At 66.1% G+C, this 25100-nt stretch overlaps 1 protein-coding gene across 2 annotated transcripts in view; it reads left to right on the forward strand.

The window, feature by feature from the left end:
* LOC119097611 (tyrosine-protein phosphatase non-receptor type 4) overlaps window positions 1–25100 on the forward strand; it is a 67744-nt gene that overhangs the window by 25210 nt on the left and 17434 nt on the right. For both annotated transcript variants that reach the window (XM_037220652.1, XM_037220653.1), the window contains exon 10: window positions 17737–18025. In XM_037220652.1, coding sequence (XP_037076547.1) covers window positions 17737–18025 — 289 coding nt within the window. The remainder of the gene's footprint in view (window positions 1–17736; window positions 18026–25100) is intronic.

Below are 25100 nucleotides of genomic sequence, written 5' to 3' on the forward strand. Positions count from 1 at the left end.
TGGCGCTGATCAGTCGTGCGTGATGGGCTGATCAGTCGTGCGCTGGCGCTGATCAGTCGTGCGGTGTGCGCTGGTGCTGATCAGTCGTGCGTTGTGGGCTGATCAGTCGTGCGCTGGCGCTGATCAGTCGTGCGGTGTGCGCTGGCGCTGATCAGTCGTGCGTTGTGGGCTGATCAGTCGTGCGCTGGCGCTGATCAGTCGTGCGGTGTGCGCTGGCGCTGATCAGTCGTGCGTTGTGGGCTGATCTGTCACGTGGGCGCGGACGCTGCTGGCGCGCGGCGCGCGCGTCAGCAGCGGTGACCGCCGCGCAGTTCGATGGAGAAGGGGTAGGGGGCTGGTCCCGCGTAACTTCTGTCCCACGGGCTCTGTCCGTCGGTCGGCCCTGACCGGACATCCAGACGACCTGCTCTGTGTCAGTGAAGCGAAATTGTGCTGTCTGCACACGTGTGCGGCCCGCAGTCGCCGGTTTAGCGTGCTTGCAACAGGCTATGCAGTGAAGTCAAGTCGGAAGCGGCAGTTCATTGCATTTTGCATTTCAACGCATGCATGCTGCCAGTGGCCTGGAACTGGAGCTGTTTTGGCGGCTTGGCGACGGTCGTGACCCTCGCGTGTGTGCCGTCGCGCGCCTGCAAGTTACATCGCGACGCAGGATTGCGGTTGCGATAAGGGTTAGAATGTGATGACCGCCCTGCATCGACGCACTTCGGTAGTGCTATGCCGTTCGCATGAGCCTCATGGTCCGCTGTGGGGTCGATGCAGTTCACATGTTGGACGAGCCTGAGGTGCGCCGGGCCGCAGGGTGGCAGGGTCAGGGTCCTGACCAGCGGGCAGGTCACGTGGCGTGACTTCTCGCCCGTCGGCCAGGTCACATGGCGTGACTCCCCGGCCGTCGGCCGACCGGCTGGCTGCCTGCCGCCCGAACGCCATTCTCGAACAGCCCATGGCGGCCAGGACGTGGGAACGCACATTGCACTGCAGCGCGACATGTTCTCGCCGGCTGACCGGACGGCGGGACTCGAGCCGCGTCGGCCAGCGCGCCGGCGGGTTCGGGCGACCCGCCGGCGGCCCGGTCGGCCTCCGTGCCCGGCTCGCACCCGGACCGGCCGCCGCCTGTTTTTGCCGGGCGCCGGCGGTTCCCACGGCCGGTATCCGCGCCGATCGGTGGGCCTGCGAGCAGGCGTCCGCCGATCGGTGGGCCTGCGAGCAGGCGTCCGCCGATCGGTGGGCCTGCGAGCAGGCGTCCGCCGACCGGTGGGCCTGCGAGCAGGCGTCCGCCGATCGGTGGGCCTGCGGGCAGTCGTCCGCCGACCGGTGGGCCTGCGAGCAGGCGTCCGCCGATCGGTGGGCCTGCGAGCAGGCGTCCGCCGATCGGTGGGCCTGCGGGCAGGCGTCGCCGCGCTGCCGCAGTTTTCCCTAACCGGCGCGCTGCGGCGTGCAACGCGCGGGCGGTGCCGCCTGCCTGGTGGGCGGCCGGCGACCGGCGGGGCGGTGCCCGCGGCTCCGGCCGCCGCTGAGCCGCTGCAGGTGGGCGCGCGGCGGCGGCGGCGCTGTGTGGCCTTACGCTCTTGTGGAGGGCGGTCGGGTGTCCAGGTGTGGCGCTAGTAACGTGACAGACGAGAAAGAACGTACACGGGCACGGGCACCGGGCGGGCACGGGTACGAGCACCGGGATGGGCACGGACACCGGGACGAGCACGGGCACGGGCACAGGCACGGGCACCGGGATGGGCACGGACACCGGGACGGGCACGGGCACGGGCACCGGGAGGGGCGCCGCCCGCCCGCTACTCGGCCGTGACGAGCAGCTACACATGGCGTGCGCCAGACACCCGCGGCGGCTCGGCGCGACGCTTCCGCCCCCCCCCCCCCCCCCCTACCCGCGGCGGCTCGGCGGTGGCCGGGCGGCCGAACCCGCTCACCTTGTTGACAGCCCAAACTGGCGCACCGATAACGCGCCCGGTGCGTCACCGCTGTCGGTAATGTCGCGGAGCCACTGGACTGGAACGATGCATTAGACGGCGCGGCTGCCGCGGACGGGGGTCTGATGGAACGGGCCCGCTTCACCACGGTGCACCGCAGCGGTGGTGGCTCAGGATAGACGTGGTCAGCATGCGAGTAACCTTTGTGTTGTTGGGCGCACCGGCATAGAAATAGGCACTTTGAAGCAGGCTTGTCTTTGTGCTTTTGGCCATGGGTTTTCTTAAACTTCTGCGGCATGCTTAACCACCTTCCGCGTTTAATTTTTATTCATGCATTCCGGCTTTATGCTACTCGGTCAGTGCGCTGGTATAAACATTTTGGGGGGCCTTTTTCGGTTCAGCGCGTGTGGCGCCTAGTTTCACTCTGTGGAATTCTGATAAAGATTTAGCCGCAGCATATGTGTTTGAAGGCAACGAAGAGATATGCAGCTACGTTCCCGAAAGCTCACAAATTCATACCATTGCATTGTCTCGCCATATCTTGCAGTCTATCAGAAGTACTGGACTGTCACGTGACACATAGACCTTGGTACTAAAATAGCTCCCTCGCCTGTGTAGCCACCGCTTCGGCTTACATTGCTTGGACCATGTCATCGACGTTCGCTTAACCTTATTGTAGGACCGGGCTACCCGGCAGTGAAGTCTTGCTTGCATTATTCGCTCGCTTAGCCGAGATTCGTACGCCAAATCTCTCAACACAGTCGCTCGCTTTGCAGAAAGCCCCGTCCTGCGGTCGTCCTGGCGCGGTGTTGACCCCTGGCTGTGACCCCTGAACGGACAGGAACGCCGCCACCCGTGGCCCGCCCCCTCCCCCCCCCCGGCCCTAGCCTGGACAGAACAAGCTTGAGCTACGGGCACTCCGTCTTACGCGTCTGCGTCGGCGCCGGCACGCGGCTGCGCCTCCTCGCGCCGGACGCTAACACCGTCAGCCTCCGCCGGCTGGTGCCGGGGCCTGCGCGCTGTTGGCCGCGGCAGTGCCGGTGGAGTACGCGACGGAGGGAGGAGAACCGGGCGCCTCTCGGTCACCAGCACGGCGCCCCATCAGCAGCGCCCGGCAGTGCCGGTGGAGCACGCGGCAGACGGGGGGCGGACCGGGCGCCTCACGATCACCAGCACGGCGCCCCACCAGCTGCGCCTCAGCGGCGGTCGGCGCTCAGCGGCCCCCGGAGGCCGCTCGGCTGTGTTGACTGCGCGCTACGGTCCGGCCGGCTGGCCTGGGACGCTGGTATTTAGGACACCGCGCTATCAGGGGGCTCCAGGTGCGCAGTTGCCGTCCGCTTTCCGAGCCCTGGGACTGGGGGCACGAGCGCCGTCCGACAACGCCCGGCACGCGGCAACGTGGACGTATGTCCTGTGGCATTCGTACCGTTGCCTCGCGTAGTTCACCGCAGTAAATGGAGCGGCTGCGATTCGGGTTGCCGTTGCGGGGTTTATCGCCAATGTTTGAATAATGCTGATGTGCCCATGCGGCCACGACTCCGCGCGGTGTAGACGGGTCGTGGTCATGGACGCGGTCCAGTGGTAAGGCGACTTCATGCCGGTGACTGTGTAACCGCTGTGTAGCCGCTGTGTAGCCTCGGCGGCTGTATCTCGGTCGTTGGAGCGGTCCGGCGGTAAGTCGATTCCGTCAGAGCTTCCCAGCGGAAGTCATCGTGCCGACCCGACCGGGATGGACGTGCTGCATATGTCGGTGACGTCACCGCGTCAGCGGTATGGACGCCGCCGACGCGACGGCGCGAAACGTTACGCGCGGCGCGCACAGGTTGAGCGGGCCAGCAGACGACTTGTCCGACGCCGGGATGTTGCGACGGTCGGCGTGGTCTCGAGGGCCGGCGGCGGCGCGTGAAGCCTAACGACCCGCCGTCACGGCCGCCGCCGGCGCTCGACCGCCCCTCTGTTTGCGCCGGCGGCTGAATGGATCGCGGTCTCGGCGTCTCGGACACCCGGCCCATCGGCCTCAGTCGGCCCTGTCCCCTTCCCACGCCAAGCGGCTGGCCCGTGTTGCGAAAGCGAGCGTCCGGTGGTAGCGGGTTTGCGCAAGGGTTTGCGGACGTCTGTAGTCGGTGCAGTGATTTCCTACGCGTCCGTTCACGCGTTTGCCGATCGGAGGGAGATACGGTTTCTGTGTGTAGCGCGCGTGACGTTTTCCTGCCGTTTCGCTGGGCTGGCTCGCTGAACTGTTCATCTTTCCTGCCATTACTCTCCTCCGACCCTCCACCATCCCGCAGGGTGATAAGGATTAGGTCACTTGTTAAACTCAACGCTCGTACCAAGGGATGCCACACTCGCTCTCCCGTTTGATATGCTCAGGGAATGCTTCATGACTTCACGGAGGTTGAAGAGCTCTTATTGCAAATGTTGAACAGCCATGTATGTTCAATGCGCCGCGTGCTTAATAACTAAACTGCACCAGCACGCTAGTTCCCGGGGACCTCGTGGCTCCCAACATCGATTGAGTGCAGTGTTGGTGAAGTAAGTTTGGCTATATCAGTCAGCGGTGGGAAAGTGACCGGAATTATCAAGCCTGCGATATTCTCGTTTTATCCAGTGACCTATGACTCTATGCGGCAAAAAATTCGTTAAATATTAATCAGACGTAGATCGTGGATCCAGTTTTATTGGCGTGGGATCGATGCAACTTGGCCGCAGGTCGTGGTTGGGTTCATTTCGTTCCTCGCGCGCTGTGAGTATCTGCAGTTCCGCGCGGATGAAGTCTTCGAATGCTGCTTCTGTCTTTAAGATAACGCGTTCTGACATCCAGTTAACGCAAATCAGAATGCAAGTCGTCGTCCCTCGCGTCCCATCGGATGGCATTTCGCTCTCGACCGGCGATGGGGTCGCCTGACAGGATTTTAATCCACGTCACCGCTCCGGAGCAGCCGAGTGGAACGCGTACTGGAACATTTACTCCGGCGGAACGGAACGCGACTGCCTCCGGGCCTGGTCAACCCCAGTGGAAGACGGCGCCCGCTGCTCTAGCTGTTCGGTGCTCCCCGCGTCGCGCTGGGTCGGTCTGGCGTGCGTACAGTTAATCGCCGTGATCGGGGTGGAAATGACACTGGCAAGGCCGGGCGCCGTGAGAGTCTGCCTTCTCCAGCGGCGGGGCTGCCATCCGTGACCTGCCGGGCCACCTCCGCCCGCCGCGCCTCCGCCGGGACGCTGGTGTGCACGGAAGGGGTCGGGCGACTTCTCCCCGTCGGCGGATGTCTCCGCCTGATTCCCCCGCGGGTCGCCGGCGCTCTCACGCCCGGTCCGCCGGCGCCGCGTGCGCACGCCGCGCTGGCGTGCCGCCGAGCCGTGCACGGACGGTGGAGGCCGCGGCCGCCGGACTGTTGGCCCGTATCTAGGCTACCGTCGGCTCCGGCGCCCCGTCGGCGGCGGCGGCGGCGCGGGGTACTCGACGGCAGGCCGCGGCCGGAGCAGGCCGCCACCGCCGCCGCCATGGGCATGGTGCTGCGGGCCGCCTCCAGGCTCATCATCTGCGACCGCGCCTCGGCCAAAGTCAGGTCAGTGGACCCGCCGTGCCCGCCGCCGCACGCGGTCGCAGGCGACCGGCGAGCAGGTGTGCGCGGCGCCGCAGTGGCCCGCTCGTCGCGGACGGGCTCGCGGCCGGCGCGCGGTGCTGCCCGTGCGGCGGGCCGGCGCGCCCCGCCGGGCACCGGGCGGCGATGGCGGCGACCGAGTCGTTATCGCGCGGTTGACGACGCCGCGTGAGCGACGGGGCCTTGGCTGGCGCTCTTGAATTGCCAGCGAGATAGCGACCGCCGCCGCGGCGTCGGACGCGCTGTAAGGCGTGTGTGCGCGCGGCGAACTGTGCACACGAACCCGGACCCCGTGCGGTCCGCCGTCTGCCTGTGTGTCGAGCGAGTCGTGCGTGGCTGTTTGCTTTCGTGGTCGTGCCGCCGCGGGCGCGTCAGCGTGTGACGTACGAACGCGTCGGCAGCTGGCGGCTCCGCGGCTGCGGCTGCCGCGTCCGAATACGATGGGCCGGTCGAGACTGACCCACGCACAGAGTGCCGGATATGGTGGGCCGGTCGAGACTGACCCACGAACAGAGCGCGAGCCTTGTGTTGGCCGATCGGACTGCACCGGTAGCTGCGCAATATCTAGCAATTTCATTTAATTCGATTTGTTTGGTAACTGCTGACGAATGTGTATTGCACTGGCACGCATAACTGAGAACGGAATTCGTTTGGTCTTAGATACTAGTAATGATCCATTGATTCCATTCATTTATACTGTTGTTCAAACAAATTTAGCTGGGCATATTTAGGCATGCTCTGCACACAGTCGTTCCGTTGATTCAATTCGTGGTTGCCTGCAGCAACCGTCATTCCAGTCTTATTCTCAGCAAATGAAGTTCAGCATAGCTGACGTGTAACGAATTCTCTGCTCATCCGGCGTTATTTCGGCTGTGGAATGGGTGGTGCAAACGAAATAGATGATCCGACCGGCGACGATGCCAACCGCTGATGGCCCAAGACAGATATCCGACCGGGTTTTGTTTCGCAATTTTTATCGAGGCGTTCCACGGCGATTGGTTGTACCCGTTCGCAACGTTGGAACGAACGTTGTACCCGTTCGCAACGTTGGAACGGACGTTGTACCCGTTCGCAACGGACGTACCCGTTGTCTGCGCATCAGACATAGGAGAGAAAGAAAGGCCGTCGGGGGCTGGATTTCGCGGCGTCATGAATTAAAAGTTTTTATGTTGAGTTAACGACCTTTGATATCCCTGGAGGTGCCGGCTTAACGACGTTGTAGAGCTAAACAGCGGCTATATTGACGGTGGTGTCGATATTTCGAGTTGGGCTCCTGAAGAGTGTCGGTGGCAGCTGTTAAGCATGTCGGCACCGTTCTGTGGCCGCGCGCTGCGGGGGGGGGGGGAGGGTACAGACGGGCCTCGTGATAACCGAGCATTATCTCGTCTGACGGGTTTGTTATCTGCTGCACTCTGCTAGAAGTTGCCTACATTAGCAGTTGGTGGTCGCCGAGCGACACGAGCAGGACAACATCACGTGAACTCGGTCGCAGATAGCGCTGGGAATATTCCATCTGCGCTCGCAACCCATTGCGTCAAACCGGTCGCGTCCAGCCCCCGCGCCCGCCGTTCACGCCTGACGCGGCGCCAGGGCTGGCCGCCGGCTTCTCAGCGTCGCACCGAGCCCCAGCGCCGGCCTGTCGCCGGCCGCGTGACCCGTTCGGAGTCCTGACACGGCGCGGCGCCTTCCGCTGACCGTGCAGCGGCGTGTGCGGGCGCGCCGCCGGCCGCCGGCGCACCGCCGCGTCGGAGCGGCTCCGCTGGGCGGCCGCCGCCCGGCAGCGCGTGCGGCGGCCGGCGCCGGCGGCTGATGGCCGGGCTGTAAACGGCGCTCTGTTGACCGAGGCGGCCTCCCTGAGCCGTGATCGGCGCCTCGCGTAAGCGTCGGGTCGGCTGTTTCTGGCCGTTTCGGCGCCGTCGGCTGCCGTTCGAGCGGCCCACGCGTTGTGTGCTGAGCCACAGCAGTCGTCGCCGGTGGACCGCTCTGTTAGCGCAAGGGCGGCGCGTAACGAGTCCAAGGAGCGAGTCTGGCGCAGCGGGCTCGCCCGTCGCTGCTCGGGTCGTAGAGTGTGGGTGTTGATTGCGTCGCCTCAGTGAGGAATGATGCTCACGGCGTGAGCTGAGCGGACTTCCGTGCAGGCGCCGCCGGTCGGCGGGCGCCTCTCCGTCCCTGGCGTGCGGGCTCGGCTCGGTTCCCCGGTCGGGTCGCCGCAGGAGAGCTGACCGAAGAGTTGGCCGGACAGCGGCCCGACCCCGCGGCCGAGCCCGTCACAGCCCCAGGCAGACCGGTCAGCCCCGCCGCCCCGCCGCCGCTGCAGCCGGCCGCCGGCAGGGGGCGCCCGCGGCCGCACCTGGCGGGCGCGGCGCGGCACGGCGACCGCAGCCTCAGTAGCGGCCAGAGCGCGAGAGCGGTGGTACGGCGGCGGCACCGCGCCGCCATGCCGATGTGTCACGCGGCCGGGTCCGAGTGCTGCCGGTGCCGGCGCTCCTGGTCCGGGCTGGACACTTCCCCCGCGTCCAGGCTGGGCTATCTGCTCCGCTCGTTGTGCGGGGCGGTGTGTAGTCCCAACAGCTCCAAGACCAGGTGAGCACGTGCCCATCGTGCCCGGTGCGTGCCCGCATGCCCGGCACGCGTGCGCGTCCCAGGGATGCGGCCGAGAGCTGACGGCGCACAGCCGAGGCCACGGCGATGACACATGTCATTCGCAAGCGGTCATTGTCATTCGTTCCGAGCAGTATGCGTCCGGCTGCTGGTACGCCGCCGGGTCCACTAACGACTCGCGGCGTTATTCACGACGTGGACGTGGGACCTTCAAATGTTCTCTTTGGGTCTGCGTTTGAGGCGTCCCCGTCGCCCTCCGGGGACCGGTGTGGTGGGGAGCATTGCACGTGACCTGGTTTGGACGTCCGTAGTCGGACTGCGCGCCTGCCAACCGTACGCGTCACAGCGATAGGGTCCATAAAGATGTCCGTCTCGCGACCGTTTTGTGGCGTGGTGTTATGAATTGAATTGTTGTTCAGCTTTTGTCGTCGTCGCGCGCGCGCCGGCTCCCCGCCGTCTGCTGGCCGCCCGCTTCATCCGCGCCGGCGAACTTGTTCAACGGAGCGAGCTGAGCACGACGTTGCCGGCGGCGCGACGCATCGATCGCCGTGCAAAATGTTGACCTTATTCAGCGGCGGCGGCCACGGTGCCACGGCCGCGCCCTCCGCCGCCGCCGCTGCTAAGGTCACGGCGCCAGGTGACGCGCCGCCGCCGCCGGGCTCGGCGCAGGTCAGCGGCGATGTTTGGCCGGCGCCCGCCCGATGCCCCGGTCAGCGGGTGCGTGCGGGCGGAGTGGACGGAGTACGTGTGGTGTCAGCGGTGAGCTGGCCTGGCCGGACCTCTGCAGTCGCTGCCGCTGCAGACGGCGGACAGCGGTCAACAGTCTGCCGCGCGTCAGGGCACTTCGATCTCAGTCACAGTGCGTGGGGCACTTCGATCTCAGTCACAGTGCGTGGGGCACTTCGATCTCAGTCACAGTGCGTGGGCCACTTCGATCTCAGTCACAGTGCGTGGGGCACTTCGATCTCAGTCACAGTGCGTGGGGCACTTCGATCTCAGTCACAGTGCGTGGGGCACGTGTTCGGCACGTTGTTCGTCGTACGCTGTAGCAGTCACGTGTTCTGATCAGCTGACGTGTGCCGACGGTCCGCCTCCCCTCCCCACTCCTCCCGTCCCCTTCCGCTGCACTCGCCCGACCACGCGCACATACACACACACACACACACATCCGGATGGGAGTGGCGCGGGTGGGGGGGGGGGGGGGGCAGGCACGGGGCGCGGCGCAGCGGGGGCGGGACGCCGTTTTCCGGGACACACCGCGTTGGGCATTCCGTCAGCCGGACTTTCACAGCGGTTCGCGGAACGGCCGTGACGGCCCTCGGCGCCCAGATCAGGTTTGTCTCTCCCCCCCCCCCCCCCCGTCCGCTGATACCGCCGCGTATCGTAATCGGGTGGCGATATGGCGCGCCGTGGCGGACCTGGCGACGTCGCCGCTTGGGGTGACCCCGGCCGGCAGTGCAGGCTGTAGTTCGCACCGCGCGCGACCTCGCCGTACCGCGGGACGCCCTCGGCCACGCCGTCGGCTCGCGCGCGCGGCCGGCTGTCGGCCGGCGCCCTCGGACCGCCGGCGGAGACTTGGGTGGGCCAGCGGGCGGGCCGAGGCGGCGACGCCGGCGGTCGTGGTGGCCGGGAGGCACACCCTGTGCGACCGCCGGGGACGCGCCGAGCTGCGGCGGAGGCGTGCTGACGTCATGCGGTCGTTCCCGAGCTGCGCTGCCCGGCTGGAAATAGAGGCCGGCCACACCCCGGACGCGGCCGCTCTCTGGGGTGCTCTGGTGGGCACATTGCAGCGCTGTGGCGAGATGGATGGCCCGTCACCTTGAGCAGCATGCAACGTAACTCCTCGGCTTCTCTTGATGGATGTGATTAGAAAAGGCCTTGAGGTCTTTGTTTTTCGTCATTTTTAGCGTGACGTGATCGTCGCCAACCTGCAGCATTTTGGGATGACGTGATGAACGTCTACCCGCGATACGTACCAGGGGGAACTTGGTTGAAGCGAATTATCAGAATATCACTACAGGGCGTCTCGATATCTCCCATCTGACCTTCTCTTTGTGTGCTGCCGGCCGCCGGTTGTCGCCGGCTTTACAGGAGTGCAATGCGTGTTGAAAAGGTGTCGTGTCTTTCTGCTTCGGGATGCTCCCATTACCTTGTTATCGTGACATCACAACACAGGTCGGCTTCCTCTCAATTTAGCACCTTTTTGTTTGCGCGTTTCACCGACTTCTCGTATTCGCCAAGTACATCAAGATACACGCCAATTTGACGGGACTCAGGCACGTAACGCACGTGGTGTTATCTAAGAGTGACCTAGTTGACAGTGTCCAGTAGCGTAACTCATCGTCGAAGGGCCGGCGACACCGACCCAGACGGTGGGCGGTACGAGCCGGTCGGACGCGGGCCGGCCGCCACGGAGGCGGGCGGCGCCGCGGACCTCTACAGCCCGGGCCGCCCTGGTGTCCGGCCGCCAGGGAGGCGGGCGGCGCCGCGGACCTCTACAGCCCGGGCCGCCGTGGTGCCCGGCCGCCAGGGAGGCGGGCGGCGCCGCGGACCTCTACAGCCCGGGCCGCCCTGGTGTACGGCCGCCCGGCCGCGCGGCCGTGCGAGCCGAACCCGTTCCGTGGCCCCTCACGCGGCTGGCCGGCGGGCCGTCAGTGGTGGCCGGCGTGCGTTGTCGGGCCGGCCGCGTGCCGGGTGCCGGCCGTGCGGGCCGAACCCGCTCCGTGGCCCCTGACGCGGCTGGCCGGCGGGCCGTCAGTGGTGGCCGGCCGCGTGCCGGGCGCCGGCCGTGACGCCGGTGAGCGCGGCGTCTGGGAGCGAGGCCGCGCCTGTGGGAGGCGGACATGGCCGCGGCGGCGTCATCTGCTGCCGGCCGCCGCCGCCGCGCTGAAGGGGGTGACGCCACCGCCACGCCGGTTGCCTGCCGAACGTCGACCAGGCCGCAGTGACGTCACCGGTGCTGTGACGTCACGGACGAGGCTGACGGGTGGGCTCAGGCCGTCAATGGCACAGGGTGTGGCGATGTCACCCTTGGTCTGACGAGACTGGGCAGCGCTGACGGGATGGGTGATGGTGATGAATGGGGAACGGCTGGATAAGCTGCGGTCCCGCGTGTGGTCGCAAATCGACCGCCGAACTCCGGCTTCGGTCGCTCTTGCCGGAGTCTGGGCGGCCTCCCGCTGGGGTCCGGCTGCTCCCCCGCCCGAGTCCGGTCGCTCTCCCGCCCGAGTCCGGTCGCTCTCTCGCTCGAGTCCCGTCGCTCTCTCGCCCGAGTCCGGTCGCTCTCCCGCCCGAGTCCGGTCGCTCTCTCGCCCGAGTCTCGTCGCTCTCCCGTCCAAGTTCGGTCGCTCTCCCGCCCGAGTCCGGTCGCTCTCCTGCCCGAGTCCGGTCGCTCTCCCGCCCGAGTCCGGTCGCTCTCTCGCCCGAGTCCCGTCGCTCTCCCGTCCACGTTTGGTCGCTCTCCCGCCCGAGTCCGGTCGCTCTCCCGCCGAGTCCGGTCGCTCTCCCTCCCGAGTCCGGTCGCTCTCTCGCTCGAGTCCGGTCACTCTCTCGCCCGAGTCCGATCGCTCTTCCGCCTGAGGCCGGACCGGCGCGGCCGGGCGGCGTCCGGCAGAGCCGGACTGACGGCCACGGCGGCGCGCCTCCTGCGCGGCACACCCGCCGCGCCCCTGCTGCGGCGGGGAAGGCGGCCGCCGCAGTCGCCGTGCGCTGTCGCTACTGGTGACGGCCGGCACGCGCGCTGGTGCGTGGAAGACGGGGCCGACGTTACGCTCCACCGAGCAGCGACGGCGGCAGCCGTCAACAGGCCGGCCTCCACCGAAAATACACTCAGGAGAGAACAAGACGAACGAACTAGCGTGAAGGCATACCTGCCTTCATCCATGCAAGGCATGCATGAAGACAGGCAAACGTGAACTCTACGTGCCGCTCCTGCCGACGTCCGTCCGCTACTGGTGTTCACGTGTCTCCCCTGCTGTTTGACTGGTGTGTCAGCTATCAGTTGCCAAGATCTCTCGGCGGTTTCGAGTGTCGCGGATTTTCTGTCCCTAGTTCGCGTGCACCTTTCGAGGCCGCGTGGCATCCATTCGAAACAAACACTCCTGTTCCAGTAAGCCGCCGGCTGACGTGGTGCTCGCGCCGGCGCTGACGTCACCCACCGGCGTTTGTCGAGACATCTGCGCCGCTTGTCGACATCTGCGCCGCTTGTCGAGCATTTGCGCCGCTTGTCGGACGAGCCGGCGTTGCTTTTTCGCAGGGGGCGCAGCCTCGCTCTCGGCTCTCCCCCTGTCGTCTGTGGCGGCGGGCCCGCCACAGTGCCGCCGTGAACCTCGACAGGCCGCGCCTCGTCTCGCGCCCCTGCCACATTGCCGGCGCCCGGCCGCCAGGGCCGCGGGGGCCGAGAGGCGTGGGGCGGATGTCGACGACGAACCGGCGGAAGTCTGTCTCGGCGTCCGCCGGCCGGCGGAGGACGCCCTCGGCTCAGGGCTACCGGTCGTCGTGGCCGGCGCGTCGGAGCCGACTGGCCTGGCGTGACCTCGGTGGTGGATGCGGCTGGGTGGTCCGAGCATCGGTCCCCAGGCGGAGGGGGTGGAGGTTGACTCCCGGAGACTTTCACCAGGCCTGTTTCCCTGCGGATGAGTCGACGCCAATGGCCTCGGCTGTGTCGTTTGTCGACGAGTCTCCCGGCAGGTATTAGCATTAGCTGTCTGCTGACCTGACCCCGGCAGCCGTACCAGCGACATTCGCACGCCGAGGCTGGGTCTCTGTGCATCCGACAGGTCTCGCTGTCGCTGAAGGATACCGGCTTTTTGAACGTGTCCCTTGTCTGGCCGGCCTATGGCTGGGCTGATAGCGATTGACACTGACGCGGCGTCCGCTGGTACACGGCTCCTTGTGTCGGCCGCGCGTGTGTTTCACAACGCACAAAGGCATGGCGCCGAGAAAAACCTGCCCACACCAAACACCGCGGTGGTAAAAACGTCGGACGGGCATCTGTTGCGTGGTGCAGCCCATCAGTCGGGTACTGTCTCGTCATTTTCGTTCCGTGCGAGGGATAGGATGTTAAGTACATCGCGTATGCAGGGAATAATTGTAGTGGCTTTGTGTGGAACTCGGCGGAGCGGGTGTCAGTAATCCAGTCAGCGACTCAGACACAGATAAAGCGGCTGTGTTGTTGACCATGCGATTCCGCCAGGGCCGATTTAGTGGGCACCCCGTGACGTGTCCACTTATCAGCACCACCAGTCATTGTGAAGGAAAGGTGACCCTGCCACCACTGGGGCGGACGTTGGGTGCCAAGAAGTGGGATCGAATCCCACATAATGTGCCTACATGTTGTCCCTCTCATCAGAACGGCCGTTGCGAGTAGCTGTGACTCTGGCGGCGGGGCAGCAGCACGCGGCAGCTGACTGGCGGCATACATGGTACCCAGGCTGACCGGCCGCCACCGCACGGCTGCAGGCGTCGAGACGGAGTTGCGTCCGTCGGTCCGGCTTCCGTCCGCCCGCCGTCGGCCGCTCCACGCCCCGCGGCGCCGACTCGCCGACGCGCCGCCGACAGCCCCGGCATTGTCCCGCCGGACACACGCCTCCCGCGGGGCCGTGCGAGTGATCAGGGTCACGGTATGCTGGGGTCATCGGTCAACGGTCATGTGGGGCATTACGGGTTACGGGTGAGGAGACACGTGCACGCGCGTGGTCATCTCGCGCGCTGCCACGGGTTCGACGAATAAGGCGTGCGGCTGCTGCCGCATGGCGCGCTGCTCGCGGTGACACGCGGGTGGGGCCCGCCCCCCCCCCCCCCGCCCCCCGAACGCGCCAGGAATGCTGGCTGGAGGAAAGCGACAGTTGTTGATTCATGATCGGCGTGGAAATTCCCCGACCGGTGTCTGCTGGCCTGACCCGCGGACCAGGCTCGACGACGTCAACGGTTGCAGGAACTGCAAATGGTCCGTTGGCATTGTCACAGGCGGGTCCAGGACTCACGTGACGGTTGGAAATCAGCACATGTCTGCTGACCTAGCAGTTGCGGTGGTGCACATGCCTTTGCACACCATTGCCTATGACAGTCATGTATCCCCCGGCGGGGGGATAGCTTGAGTGGGCGAGAATGCCACTGTCGTAAACAAAGCGCCAAATTATATAACCGGAAATCGGGCTGGTGTGCATTTGATTGACTGCATCTCTGTGCAGCGCTGGTGGGATTGCGTCGATCACGCTGGCATTGCGGCGCCTGCCATCTGTCGAAGAGGCGTGAAGTTGTAGTTTGCCTCACTGGCACAGTCTGTGTCCGCGCCCGTCGGTGCCTGCCGGCGACTAGGCGTGGTGCACAAGCGTGCGCCGCGCCGGTGCCAGCAGTGTGTTACCTAGTCGCCGTCCCGCTGCTACTGGCGGCACCTGATCTGGCGCCTTCTGGCTGTTGTGGCGGGCTTATCAGCGGGGATAGGTCCCGGATTGGCGGGTCCTGTTGCGTGACTCCGACACAAAATGCAGCTCATGAAGGCGGTATCACATCTGCTCTTCCAATATGACAGCCGCTGTGCCTCACCGTTCTGCTCGCCTGCCGGCTCTGGTCTGCCGGTGCCTCGGTTCGTGTGCATGGTCCAGCCTCGCCTGCGGCGGTGACCGACGCCTGATGTCACAGCCGGCCGCTGACCGTTCCCGTCCGCTCTGGGCCGTCCGGTGGCCGATGGCGACCCCCGCGTCAGGGGTGTGGGGCACACGGCTGGTCAGCCAGCCCGGCTTCCCCTGGACACCAGCGGTGAGCGGCTCGCGTCTCCCGAACTCGGACGCTTCTGAGGCGGGGACACGTCGGCGCAGGTGTTGGCAGTAGGATCCGTCTTGGCTGATGATGAGACTGACTGTTCGTGCGTTCGTGCGTCGCACCGCGTGGGCCAGTGCGGTGTGCGCAGTGGTATCTTCCCATGTGGTGGTGCCGCATAGCGCCATGGAGTTCTCGGTTGAACAGACAGCAGGTAATTCGAGAGAAGGTTTTACATGCTCAAGCCGAGCTGGCGCCGCCGAACCGCTTCCGCGGCGCCGCGCCGCTTCCTATCATCAGGCGGCCACTATCGGCGCCGGCTCCGAATCGGGCGGCGTTTCATTGTTTATTTTCGCTCGGCTAGCGGCCGCCCGGCCCGCCCGCAGCCGGCAGTGGAGGGGCCGCCGGAGGATGGGCGCGGTCTGTGACGGCGCGAGCCGAGCGCCGGCGGCACCAGGTCGGGCGGTGTCGCGCCGCGGGACGAGTGCTGCGGCGGCCGAGGACTTGGGCCGAGCGGGAGGCACGCGCGGCCTGGTTGGCCTACCGACTGTGACCCCGCTGGTCAGGGGACACGCGTAACATTCGTGCGAGGCGTCCTTCCGCGGGCGCGGACTGTGCGGTGGCCGCAGCGCTCCCGACCGGCGGTGCAGTGGTGAGACGGCGCTCGGCCGTGAGCGACCCGGCCCGGCCGCGACTTTCGCCGTGGCCCGGTGCGGTCCCCAGCGTGGAGCCGGAGTAGCTCCCGGACGCGTCGGTGAGCGGACTGCCTGCCGGGCGTCTAACTCGAGCGGCGCGCCCGGCGCAGACGGGGGCCCGACCGGACGTGGTGGCGGTGCCTGCTGATAGCGCTGCCACCCCCGCCGCCGCCGCTGCTCTGTCAGTCCGCCCGCGGAGGAGGCCGCCGACCGGACGGACGGCGTCACCGCGTCGGAACTTCGGAGGTGACAGCGTCCGCCCCAGGCGTGGAGTTCAGTCCCCTCCAAGGCGCGCCTTTGAGAGTGAACGGCCGAGCGCGGCCGAGCAGCGAGGCCACGAGTGTTTTGGTCTCGGCCCGCCACGGCCGAGCGAGGTCGAAGAGTGCGCGCCGGCGCGGGTCGCGGCCGCCGCGAGTGGAGGGGCCGTCAGGTCCGTCGCAACGTGCCGGGGTACCGCGGCGCGCTCCGAGGCATGCTGGTGCGCTCCGCCTGCGCGTGCTCGGGCCTCATGCTGAGCGAGCCGATCACCAGCGTGCGGGCGCTGCTGGAGGCGCTGCGCGGGAACGTGGCCCGCAAGAGGGCGCTGTTCGAGCCGCCGCCGTCGCTGCTGCGCCGCCGCCGACCGCGCGCGTGAGTGGCGCCACCTGGGCGGCAGCAGAGCACCGGCGCGGGGAACACGCCTGCCCTCCGGCGACAACGGCGACGACTGACGGCCGATCTCCGACCACCGACCACCGACCACCGACCACCGGCGACCGACGACCGACGGCCGACGACTTGCCACCGACCACCGACGACGACCGACGACCGGCGACCGACGACGACCAGCGACTCTCCCCGCGGTGTCGTTTGTTGGGCTTGATGGGGGCCCTATGGCGCGTGTGGCTACTGTATCTCCGTTATGTGACGCTGGTGCGCTGAGTCGATCGGGCTGCCACGGAAGGCGCGGGGCTAACACGCACCCATGTGCGGGATGCCGAATGCGTCCGAATGTCTGATCGGTGTGCTTAGATGACTAGGTGCATTTGTCCGAGGTTCTGGGTTCAGCTATCTGTGGCCCAAGGCTTCCGTTATCACATGCCATATCTTCAGTGTGTGTCTTTGGCGCATGACCCTCAGACTCGAGGCTGGCGAGGCATTACCAGCCTCGCTGTCTTTAGGGAACGTTCCCCTGAATCTCGACCGTGGTCTCCCGCGGGTTCTGCCGCTCTCTCGGCGCCCAGCGGCGGAGCAGCGTGGCGCGCTGCGTCACGGCCGAGGCCACTTCCGGCGGAGTGGGACCGAGCGGTGCCGCCGGACCGGACGTCCGGACGCCGTCCGGTCCGGTCGGCTGGGGCCGGGGGGTCACGGGACACCCCGGACGCGACGCTGCTCCAGAGAGCGTGATCTCAGACGGCGGCGGCGGCGTGACTGGCGCGCTGGCCGAGGCGATTCTCAGTGCCGGTCTGGCGGCCAGCCCGGTGGTCGACCGGGTGTGGCTTCAGTGCTGGTCTGGCGGCCAGCTCAGTGGTCGACCGGGTGTGGCTTCAGTGCTGGTCTGGCGGCCAGCCCGGTGGTCGACCGGGTGTGGCTTCAGTGCTGGTCTGGCGGCCAGCCCGGTGGTCGACCGGGTGTGGCTTCAGTGCTGGTCTGGCGGCCAGCCCGGTGGTCAACCGGGTGTGGCACGCACCGACGCCGGTTTTGGCGAGTTTTGGAGTCGCGCTCGGCGAGAGCTTCCCAGCGGTCATCCTCCGGGCCAGGCCGCCGAGGTCGAAGGCTGGTTGGCACGCGAATTTACTGGTTGAGCCACGTGCGATGTTGTGTTGCGTGCGACGAGGCTCCTGTGACCGACCTCTGGTGGTGCCCTGTGTGCGTGACGTCGTGGGAGTGAGTGGACTTTGAGCGTTTGGTTGAGTACTCGGGTCCCGGAGCTTCGCACGCCTTCTCGCTCGGCCTGCCGTGCGCTGTGACGCACGATACCCTCCATGACCGCCGACAGATGTCGCAGCGTACAGACCGCAGGGCCCGACCACGGACGTGCTGGCTCGTGGTGCGCCGTCGTCACTGTGTTCTGCAGGGCTAAGCGGCGTTGTTGGCCCGCCGGGCTGTGCAGTGACTGTGCTGAGGCGGCGCGTGCGTCGGCGACCGCTGCCCGTGACCGGCGGTCCGTTCCTGTTGCAGCGATGGCAGCTTCCTGGAGCGACTGCCCCCGATCGTGGTCGGCTCGGCCGGCATGCCGCCCGTGGTGGAGCTCGGCCAGAAGGTGGTGCCGCAGCCGCTGCACGCGTCGGCGGCGGTGGTGCCGGCCGCCCCGGCGCCGCCGCCGCGCCCGCTGTCGGGCCCCCTCGGCGACCCGGCGCGGCCCTTCGTGCCCGCCGCGCCCACCAAGCTGAGCTACATGGACGACAGCGAGGAGAGCGACAAGGGCACGCACGAGTCCACGTCACCCGTCAGCACAGAGCCATCTGTGGTGAGTATTTGCAACCTCAGCTTCGCGGCGTGACCTTGGTGTACTATCCAAACTTATCGTGTTTGGGCGTGTCAGTTCGACGCAGGGATACGGGTGGAGGATGCTGGGACTAGGTGGTACGTGAAAGGTGACGGGATGAGCGTATTTCAATGTCGAGTAGTCAAAACCAGGTTGACGTCATCGGATGCCGGCGTGGGCATTGCGCATCTGCCACGTTCTCCAAGAGTTCATGCAAGACTGAACTTGACTCAGTGCCCTCCCCTCTTTTCGTGAACGATTAGCGTTAAACAGTTCAGAAATGCATGATGTCACAATAACGGTAGTATCGTGTGACGATTTGTTGAAATAGTTGCCTTCAAAATATCACCGACATCACCACCAGCGCCCTCCCCCCGTTGCTTATTGCGGACATCTGTAATGGGCATTGGGGAACCCATGTTTAAGGTTAGGTGCTAAATGTGGCAAATCAAGATCTGATTAGCACTCTGCTGTCAGTCCAATGAACTGGAAAGCGCACTCAGTTCTGGTTTTGGCTGGGTAAAATGTGTTTTCGATTATTTTCTTTTAAGTCTAAATGGTCTAAAGTGGGGAAGATCTACAGGGTGATAGGCTTTTACTTTTGACAGGAAACTTTTGAAGCCGCTTTCAATGAAAACAGTACATTTTTTACTGTTGCATGACAACGTGCATTTGCCTCCCAATTGTCTTGCTCATAGTTGGCATGAGGGACTTGCCCATCTGAAATTTCAAACATGTCCGGTAAGTTGAAGGCGTTGTGTAATTAGCCGGCGCCTCGCTGCGGCAGATGTCGTCCCTGCGCAGGAGACCTCCCTCCGTTTTGCCACCAGTCGTCATGTTGTCCAGTCGGGATCTTGCCAATGTTTAGCCTGAGCTTCCTGTTTCTCACAAACATCCGCGGAGCGCCGGCTCCGGCACGTGCGCGGCGCGTAGGTTGCGGCCCGCTGTGACCCCGTGACCCCGGCAGGCCTGCCCCCAGGGCACGGCGAGGGCGCCGCCGGTCTGGGTCCGAGTCGCGGCCGCCACGGTCGGCGGACTGCGTGGCGCTGGTCGCTGCTGGCCGGGGGGTAACAACGGGGCGGCTCGATCCGTCAGGCAGACACTGCCCGCCGCTAAGAATGGCAAATATGCCAGCAGCGGAGGTGTCGTTAGCCGTGATGGGAAGACGGTGTCGTTGGTGTGTTTGGGCCGCTGTCATGCAGTCTCGCATTGGCCCCACTTCGGGGAATGGCTGCAGCGTATAGATCGGCGCATAGCATGATCGGGCGGTTGCCCTGGGGAAGTCGATGCCGCACCCCGCCGTTCCCGGTACAAAGTGTGTCATTGGCATTCCATCTTTGTGCCGTTTCCAGCGATGCCGCCCATGTTTTGCCAAGCCATGGTGAGCCGTGTTCCGACTTTGACAAAGGGTGAAGCCATTTCGGGGGAACCGAGCACGTTCCTGTGTCCCACTTTAAGAAGGCCGCCACCTGGCTTCGCGCAACAGACGTGTGCCAAAACGGCCCACCTTGCACAAACACGTCTGGCCGTTAGCGGCGCGGCCGACCGCGCGCTGGCCGGACATCTGTTGACGTGTTGCCATGGCGGCGCCGGTGCAGCCCGGTCGGCCGCGGCCGGCCGGCCGGCGACAGTTGGCTGCGTCGGCTGCGGTGTCGGCCGTCATCAGTGCGCCGCTCTCCGCCCCGCGGCGCTGCTCCGGTGAGGTGTGATGCTGCCGTGCGCGCCGGCTGATTGGGCGGGGATGCCCCGCTGATAGCGTTGGATACCGGGCTGTTTGATGGCGCCGCCGGCCGCCGCCAGCGGGCTGGGCGGCGCGTGTGTACGTGTGACGCAGCGGCAGGGTATGCCGACGGGCGCGCCAGGAAATGTGCGTCAGATTCGACGCGGGCGCGCGCGCGCGGCGCGGTGGACGCCCCCCTGAGTCAGCGGTCAGTGCCGCGTACAGGGCGGATAACGCGCCACGGCAGACGCTCGGGCTTCGCGGTGCGGACGCCTCCCCGCGCCTGCCGCGCTGGCGGCTCGTTCTCGCGGCGCTGACCCCGGCCCACGATACCGTGCTTGCTGGATCACATCTGTCAGGATCACGTACAGGATCCCATCTATTCGGTGTGCGACAGATGCTGGTGCTGAACGAGCCTGGTGCTAAGCACGTCACTGACCCTGGAGGCATGTGGAGCGTGCCGTCTTTTGGACGAGTTCGTTTTTGCAGGCGACGTCGTTTGTGAGCGACAGCTGTGTTTCATGGTAAAATCTGGCCTGCCACCCAAAAATGACATCAAGGGTCAGCTTGAGCGAGATTGTTTCGTCTGGGCAAAGTCCTAGCCTTTTTGGCGGCGTGATGTACGATGTGTTCTCCAACAGCCTGCAATGTCTAGAACATAGCAGACGTCCGTGTTGGAAATGGTTCTAGCGTGCTTTCGCTGGCCGCAAACAACTCCCTCGGGAAGGACGTCGTTTATGCCGCAAAGTCTCGTCGGAGACTGCTTAGAACTAGTAAACGTCCCCATAAATCCTTCAAAGCATTTTAGCACGTGCGGACGCGCGGCCGACGTCCTGACAACAGAGCACGTGACGCTCCGGATGGCGAGCGGGCTCGTATGCTGATCGTCCCATAATACATGCGATGTCCTTGTTTGCGGACAGGATGTCTGAATGTCTAGTTCTCCGTGCTGTGCCGCGCCGTGCTGTATTTTGAGAGGGCTTTGAAGGTAACGGTACTTCAACCAGCGCGAAGACCAGCACCGCGAACTGCCGGCAGCGTGGCGCGTTTCAGCGGCCCGGCGCGGGCGTTGAGCTCCTGTCATAATAACACCCTGCGAACGTCTCCCGGGAACTCGCCAAGCGTGATTTTCCCGCCGGCAGCCGGGCGATGAGGCGTCGCGGCGGCGCGCCACCGCTAGCCCGGCCGGCCGCCGCCTCGTCCGACGCTGGCGTTTTGGACCGCGTATATCGGCCACGGGCGCGCCGGCTGCGCGCCGGCGTGGCGGCGCCGCCCACACGTCCCATTTGGGGCCGGGTAGCGGGTTGGTAGCGGCGGCTGCTGGTCTGTGGGCGGCGGTCGGCGGTCGGCGGCCGGCGGCGGAGAGCGGGTCGTGTGGGAAGCGGCCGCCTGGGAGCGGCGCCGCCGGCATGGGAGCGGGGTCGGGCCGGTGGTGAAGGCGCGCTCGCCGTTGCCCCCGGCTGGGAGCGGCTGGGGCGGGGGTTTCGGGGTCCTGTGTTGGGGCGGGGCCAGTGGACGGCCGTGACCCGAGGTTGAACCGCGGGGTCTGGTGACATGGGGTGGACCTGATGGACCACGGTCTGTAGACGGTGCCAATGGTTCTGGTGTCCTGGGACGGGACTGAGAAGTCGGATCTCCCAGGCTAGGTCTAATGGGCTGAGGTAGACCTGAGGGAGGGAGCCGAGGGTTCTGATATTCCGGGATGAGACCGCGGGGGATTCGGGTGTCTGAGTTGTGACCCAATGGGCCTGGACGGAGGCGAGCCGGTCGCTCCTGGTGCGACACGCATCGGACCGGGCCCGCTGCTGCGCGCGGGGGCTCTTGATCTGGGCGGCGGCGCCCCGTCGGCCGGCTCGGCTCCGCCTCTCGGACCGGCGGCGCGCCGCGAGGTGGCGCCGCGCCGCGTGGCGGCGCCGCTCGCCCCAGCGGCGGCGGAGCCCGTCAGTTGTGACCGGACGCCCGGCGGCGCGGGCATGCGAGCTGGCACCACCGGGCGAGCCGGCGCCAGCGCACCGGCCCTTCGCAGGTATGTGCTCTGTGCCGCCTCCATAATGCGTGGCCGGCCGGCCGGGCGGCGTGTGCTCGCCTCCTGAAGCGGCGGTCGTGACGGGAGAACGGCGCTCGGCGCTGGCGCGGTGACGGCTGGTGGTCCGGGCCCGGTCAGCGGCGGGCGCGCGCGAGGACCTCTGCCCGGCTCCAGAGGTCCTCCGTCCGATCCGTCGGTCGATGCTGCGTCCTGAACTTCGCCGGTTCGTCTCACTCGAGCTGTTCAGCGGCGCTTCCGTTAACGCCGACATCTGGGGTCGGTACTGAGCCGGGCCGATGTTGCTGGTCTCGCCTCGAACAGGCCGTTGGCCTCTCAGTTGCGGCGTGGCATCTTAAGTCCGTTCGCTTCGTTGGAAAAGATATAAGACGCTTTTACTGAAAGCGGACTCTGTCCACCATGCTTGCAGCCAGCGCCTTGGGCCGGAGACGATGCTCCACTGGCCTGTAATTCGCACGTGTCGTCTGCCGTGCGTACAGCGGCCCAATGGCGGATGTGTATCAGTGGTCCCGGCACCGCCGAAGAGCCTGGCGCTCCCGACTTCTCTATCGCCTGCCGTGCTGTAATCAGCGTACGTCAGGACCCCGCCTGTGGTCTCAAGCCGTTGCTGACTTTCCGTCTGAAGGACAACTAACGAGGGTTTTGGGACCAGGTTAGCGGGATTCGCTGGGCAACGCCAGAAATAAACTCCGCGCAGTTGACACGGTTGGCTCACGGTTGGTTGGTTTCTCACACCGGGACAGCAGAAGAGAGGAAGTCAGCCATTGTCCGCCTCCGTATCGGTCATACCCACGGAACGCATGGTTTTCTCTTGTCTGGAGGTCAGGGACCGAGTGTCTTTGTTGCGAATACCCGCTATCAGTTGCCCACGCACTTGTTCAGCGGCGCCGGTCGGCAGCTGAGCGCCGGCGTTACCTCGGCGCACGGCGCAGCATGTCCCTGCGCTCACTCACTGGTGAGGACCCGATCGCCGACGGGAAGTATAGAATGTGGCGCGACCACCGCTGCCGACGTCCCAGCGGCACCGGCCGTACCACAGGCGAAGTGGCGGCGGCGGCCCGCGAGATGCCGGCGCCGACGTGGACGGCTATCCGTCGATCTGGCGGGGCAGCCCGGCCGGCGGCCGCCGCATCGCGCCGGACAGAGCGGTCACGCCGTGACGGCGTGACACCACGCCGTCGGTGTCACGCCGCGCGACGTGACCTGTCGCCATGCACGTCCGCTGGCGACACCCGCCGCGACCGCGCGGCGTGGCACGTGCAGCCGGTGCGCCGCCTCGGCCCGCCGTGCCTGGTAGCCGCTCATGGCCGGCTGCGGGCGGGCTCGGCGTCTCGTCAGGCGGGCGTCAGTCACCGGCCGTCACGCGCAGCCGGTGCGCCGCCTCGGGCCGCCGTGCCTGGTAGCCGCTCGTGCCCGGCTGCGGGCGGGCTCGGCGTCCCGTCAGGCGGGCGTCAGTCACCGGCCGTCACGCGCAGCCGACGGCGCCTCCGCCGAGGCTGCCGCAGTAGCCCCCCCCCCCCCCCGCGATCTCGTCCAGCCGTCCGATCTGGGCCGGCTGCCACTCACATTGCACTGCGACGGGGTCTGGATGGATGGGCGGGTCCGGGACGGGCCGAGGTGTGTTCGCGTTTAGAGAGGTCGATAAGCCGGAGGATGCCTGCCCTGACGTCATGAGCCTCGGTTTTCCGGGTCAATCAGCTATTCGTAGCGTGTTATCTGCCCCGCTGCGAGCGCAAGGCGGATTTTTACGGTACTTCGGACGGACCCGGAAGCCCTGTTTCGAAAGATGCACGAATGCGATCGCACACGAATGACCTCAGCCTTGAAACACCGTCGAATCCGTCAGCCATCTGCCCTCCGCTGCGCCCCGGTCCGCCGTGAACACGGCCATCGTCGGCGATGAATGGCTCCGCGGGCTTCACGCCGCCTGGGATGTGCCAGCCCGGCCCGGCGGCGGCACCGCTCGCCGACGGAGCGGCGCCGCCGGCGGGCGGCAGCCGCCCCTGATGATCGCACCGTGCCGCGCTCGCCGTACCTCCGGCCGTCGCGCGCTGGGGGTCGGCAGCCGCCCCTGATGGCCGCACCGCGCCACGCTCGCCGCACCTCCGGCCGTCGCGCGCTGGGGTCGGCAGCCGCCCCTGATGATCGCACCGTGCCGCGCTCGCCGCACCTCCGGCCGTCGCGCGCTGGGGGTCGGCAGCCGCCCCTGATGGCCGCACCGCGCTACGCTCGCCGCACCTCCGGCCGTCGGGCGCTGGGGTCGGCAGCCGCCCCTGATGATCGCACCGTGCCGCGCTCGCCGCACCTCCGGCCGTCGCGCGCTGTGCGGAGGGGGGGGGGGGATCAGAGGTCGTTCGGTCGTTTGAGTCAGCGCCGGCCGCCGGGCGATCGCGGCGACGTCCGATATCGACCGGCGGCACACCTTTTGTGCCTCCCAACTGGGTCAGACGGCCTTCACGGAAGGCGTCGGCGCCGATGAGTGGTCGACGCGAGGCGTCCGGGTTCCGTGGCCCGGCTGGGCCAGGGCGACCCGCTGTCTGATCCAGCGCAGGCGGCCAGAATGGAGCACACTGCCAGGGGTAGGTGCGGTCCCGACGGCTGCTTTGGCGAGGTTTTGAAGCATTCGGGCACCGTTTTGCGCCAGTGGATGGTCAAAGCCGTGGTTGTAGTGGCTAAATGTCATGGCGGTGAAAATATCCTGTGACACTTTGTGGGTCTTCTCAGTTTTCTGGATCGTCGTGGCATGCACGTGACGTTTCATAAGTAAGTGCTTGTGTAAATATAATCATGGTTCGCTCAGGGGGTAACAAGACATTACTGGCGACGGAATTCTTCCCGAATATACTCCGCGGCTTTCACATATGTTACGCACTGGTCGAGGTCCCATCCGCTGTGTCCCGGAATAAGCTTTAAGGATCCATAAATTCATTTACGGACGAATAAAGTTTGAGTGTGTAATCATCGACAGGAATTAGCACCACAGCTTACAGATGTGCATACCGGCATTCGCCTGTCAGCTCTCGCATTCATGGCATTCGTTTAAATATACATGGAGCGCCGACTGGTGCGATCGCGCCGACGCGAGCCGTTCCAATGTTTGCGGATGGGCGGTTCTGGCTGTGTGCCAGCGCCAGTCAACCATTCAGGTTAAATGGCTGTCGGATGCCGTGCTCCAGTGGTTCCGCCCAGCCACAGCTCACCCCACGCCTCGCTCAGCCCCGGCTAGCCATGCTGAGAGCGACCGCAGGATCTGCTCAAAGCTGACAGCGGCGCATCAGCCGGTCACGCAGGCG

The sequence above is a fragment of the Pollicipes pollicipes genome, unplaced genomic scaffold (genome assembly GCF_011947565.3).
Source record: "Pollicipes pollicipes isolate AB1234 unplaced genomic scaffold, Ppol_2.1 Scaffold_4295;HRSCAF=5057_pilon_pilon_pilon, whole genome shotgun sequence".
NCBI lineage: Eukaryota > Metazoa > Arthropoda > Thecostraca > Pollicipedomorpha > Pollicipedidae > Pollicipes > Pollicipes pollicipes.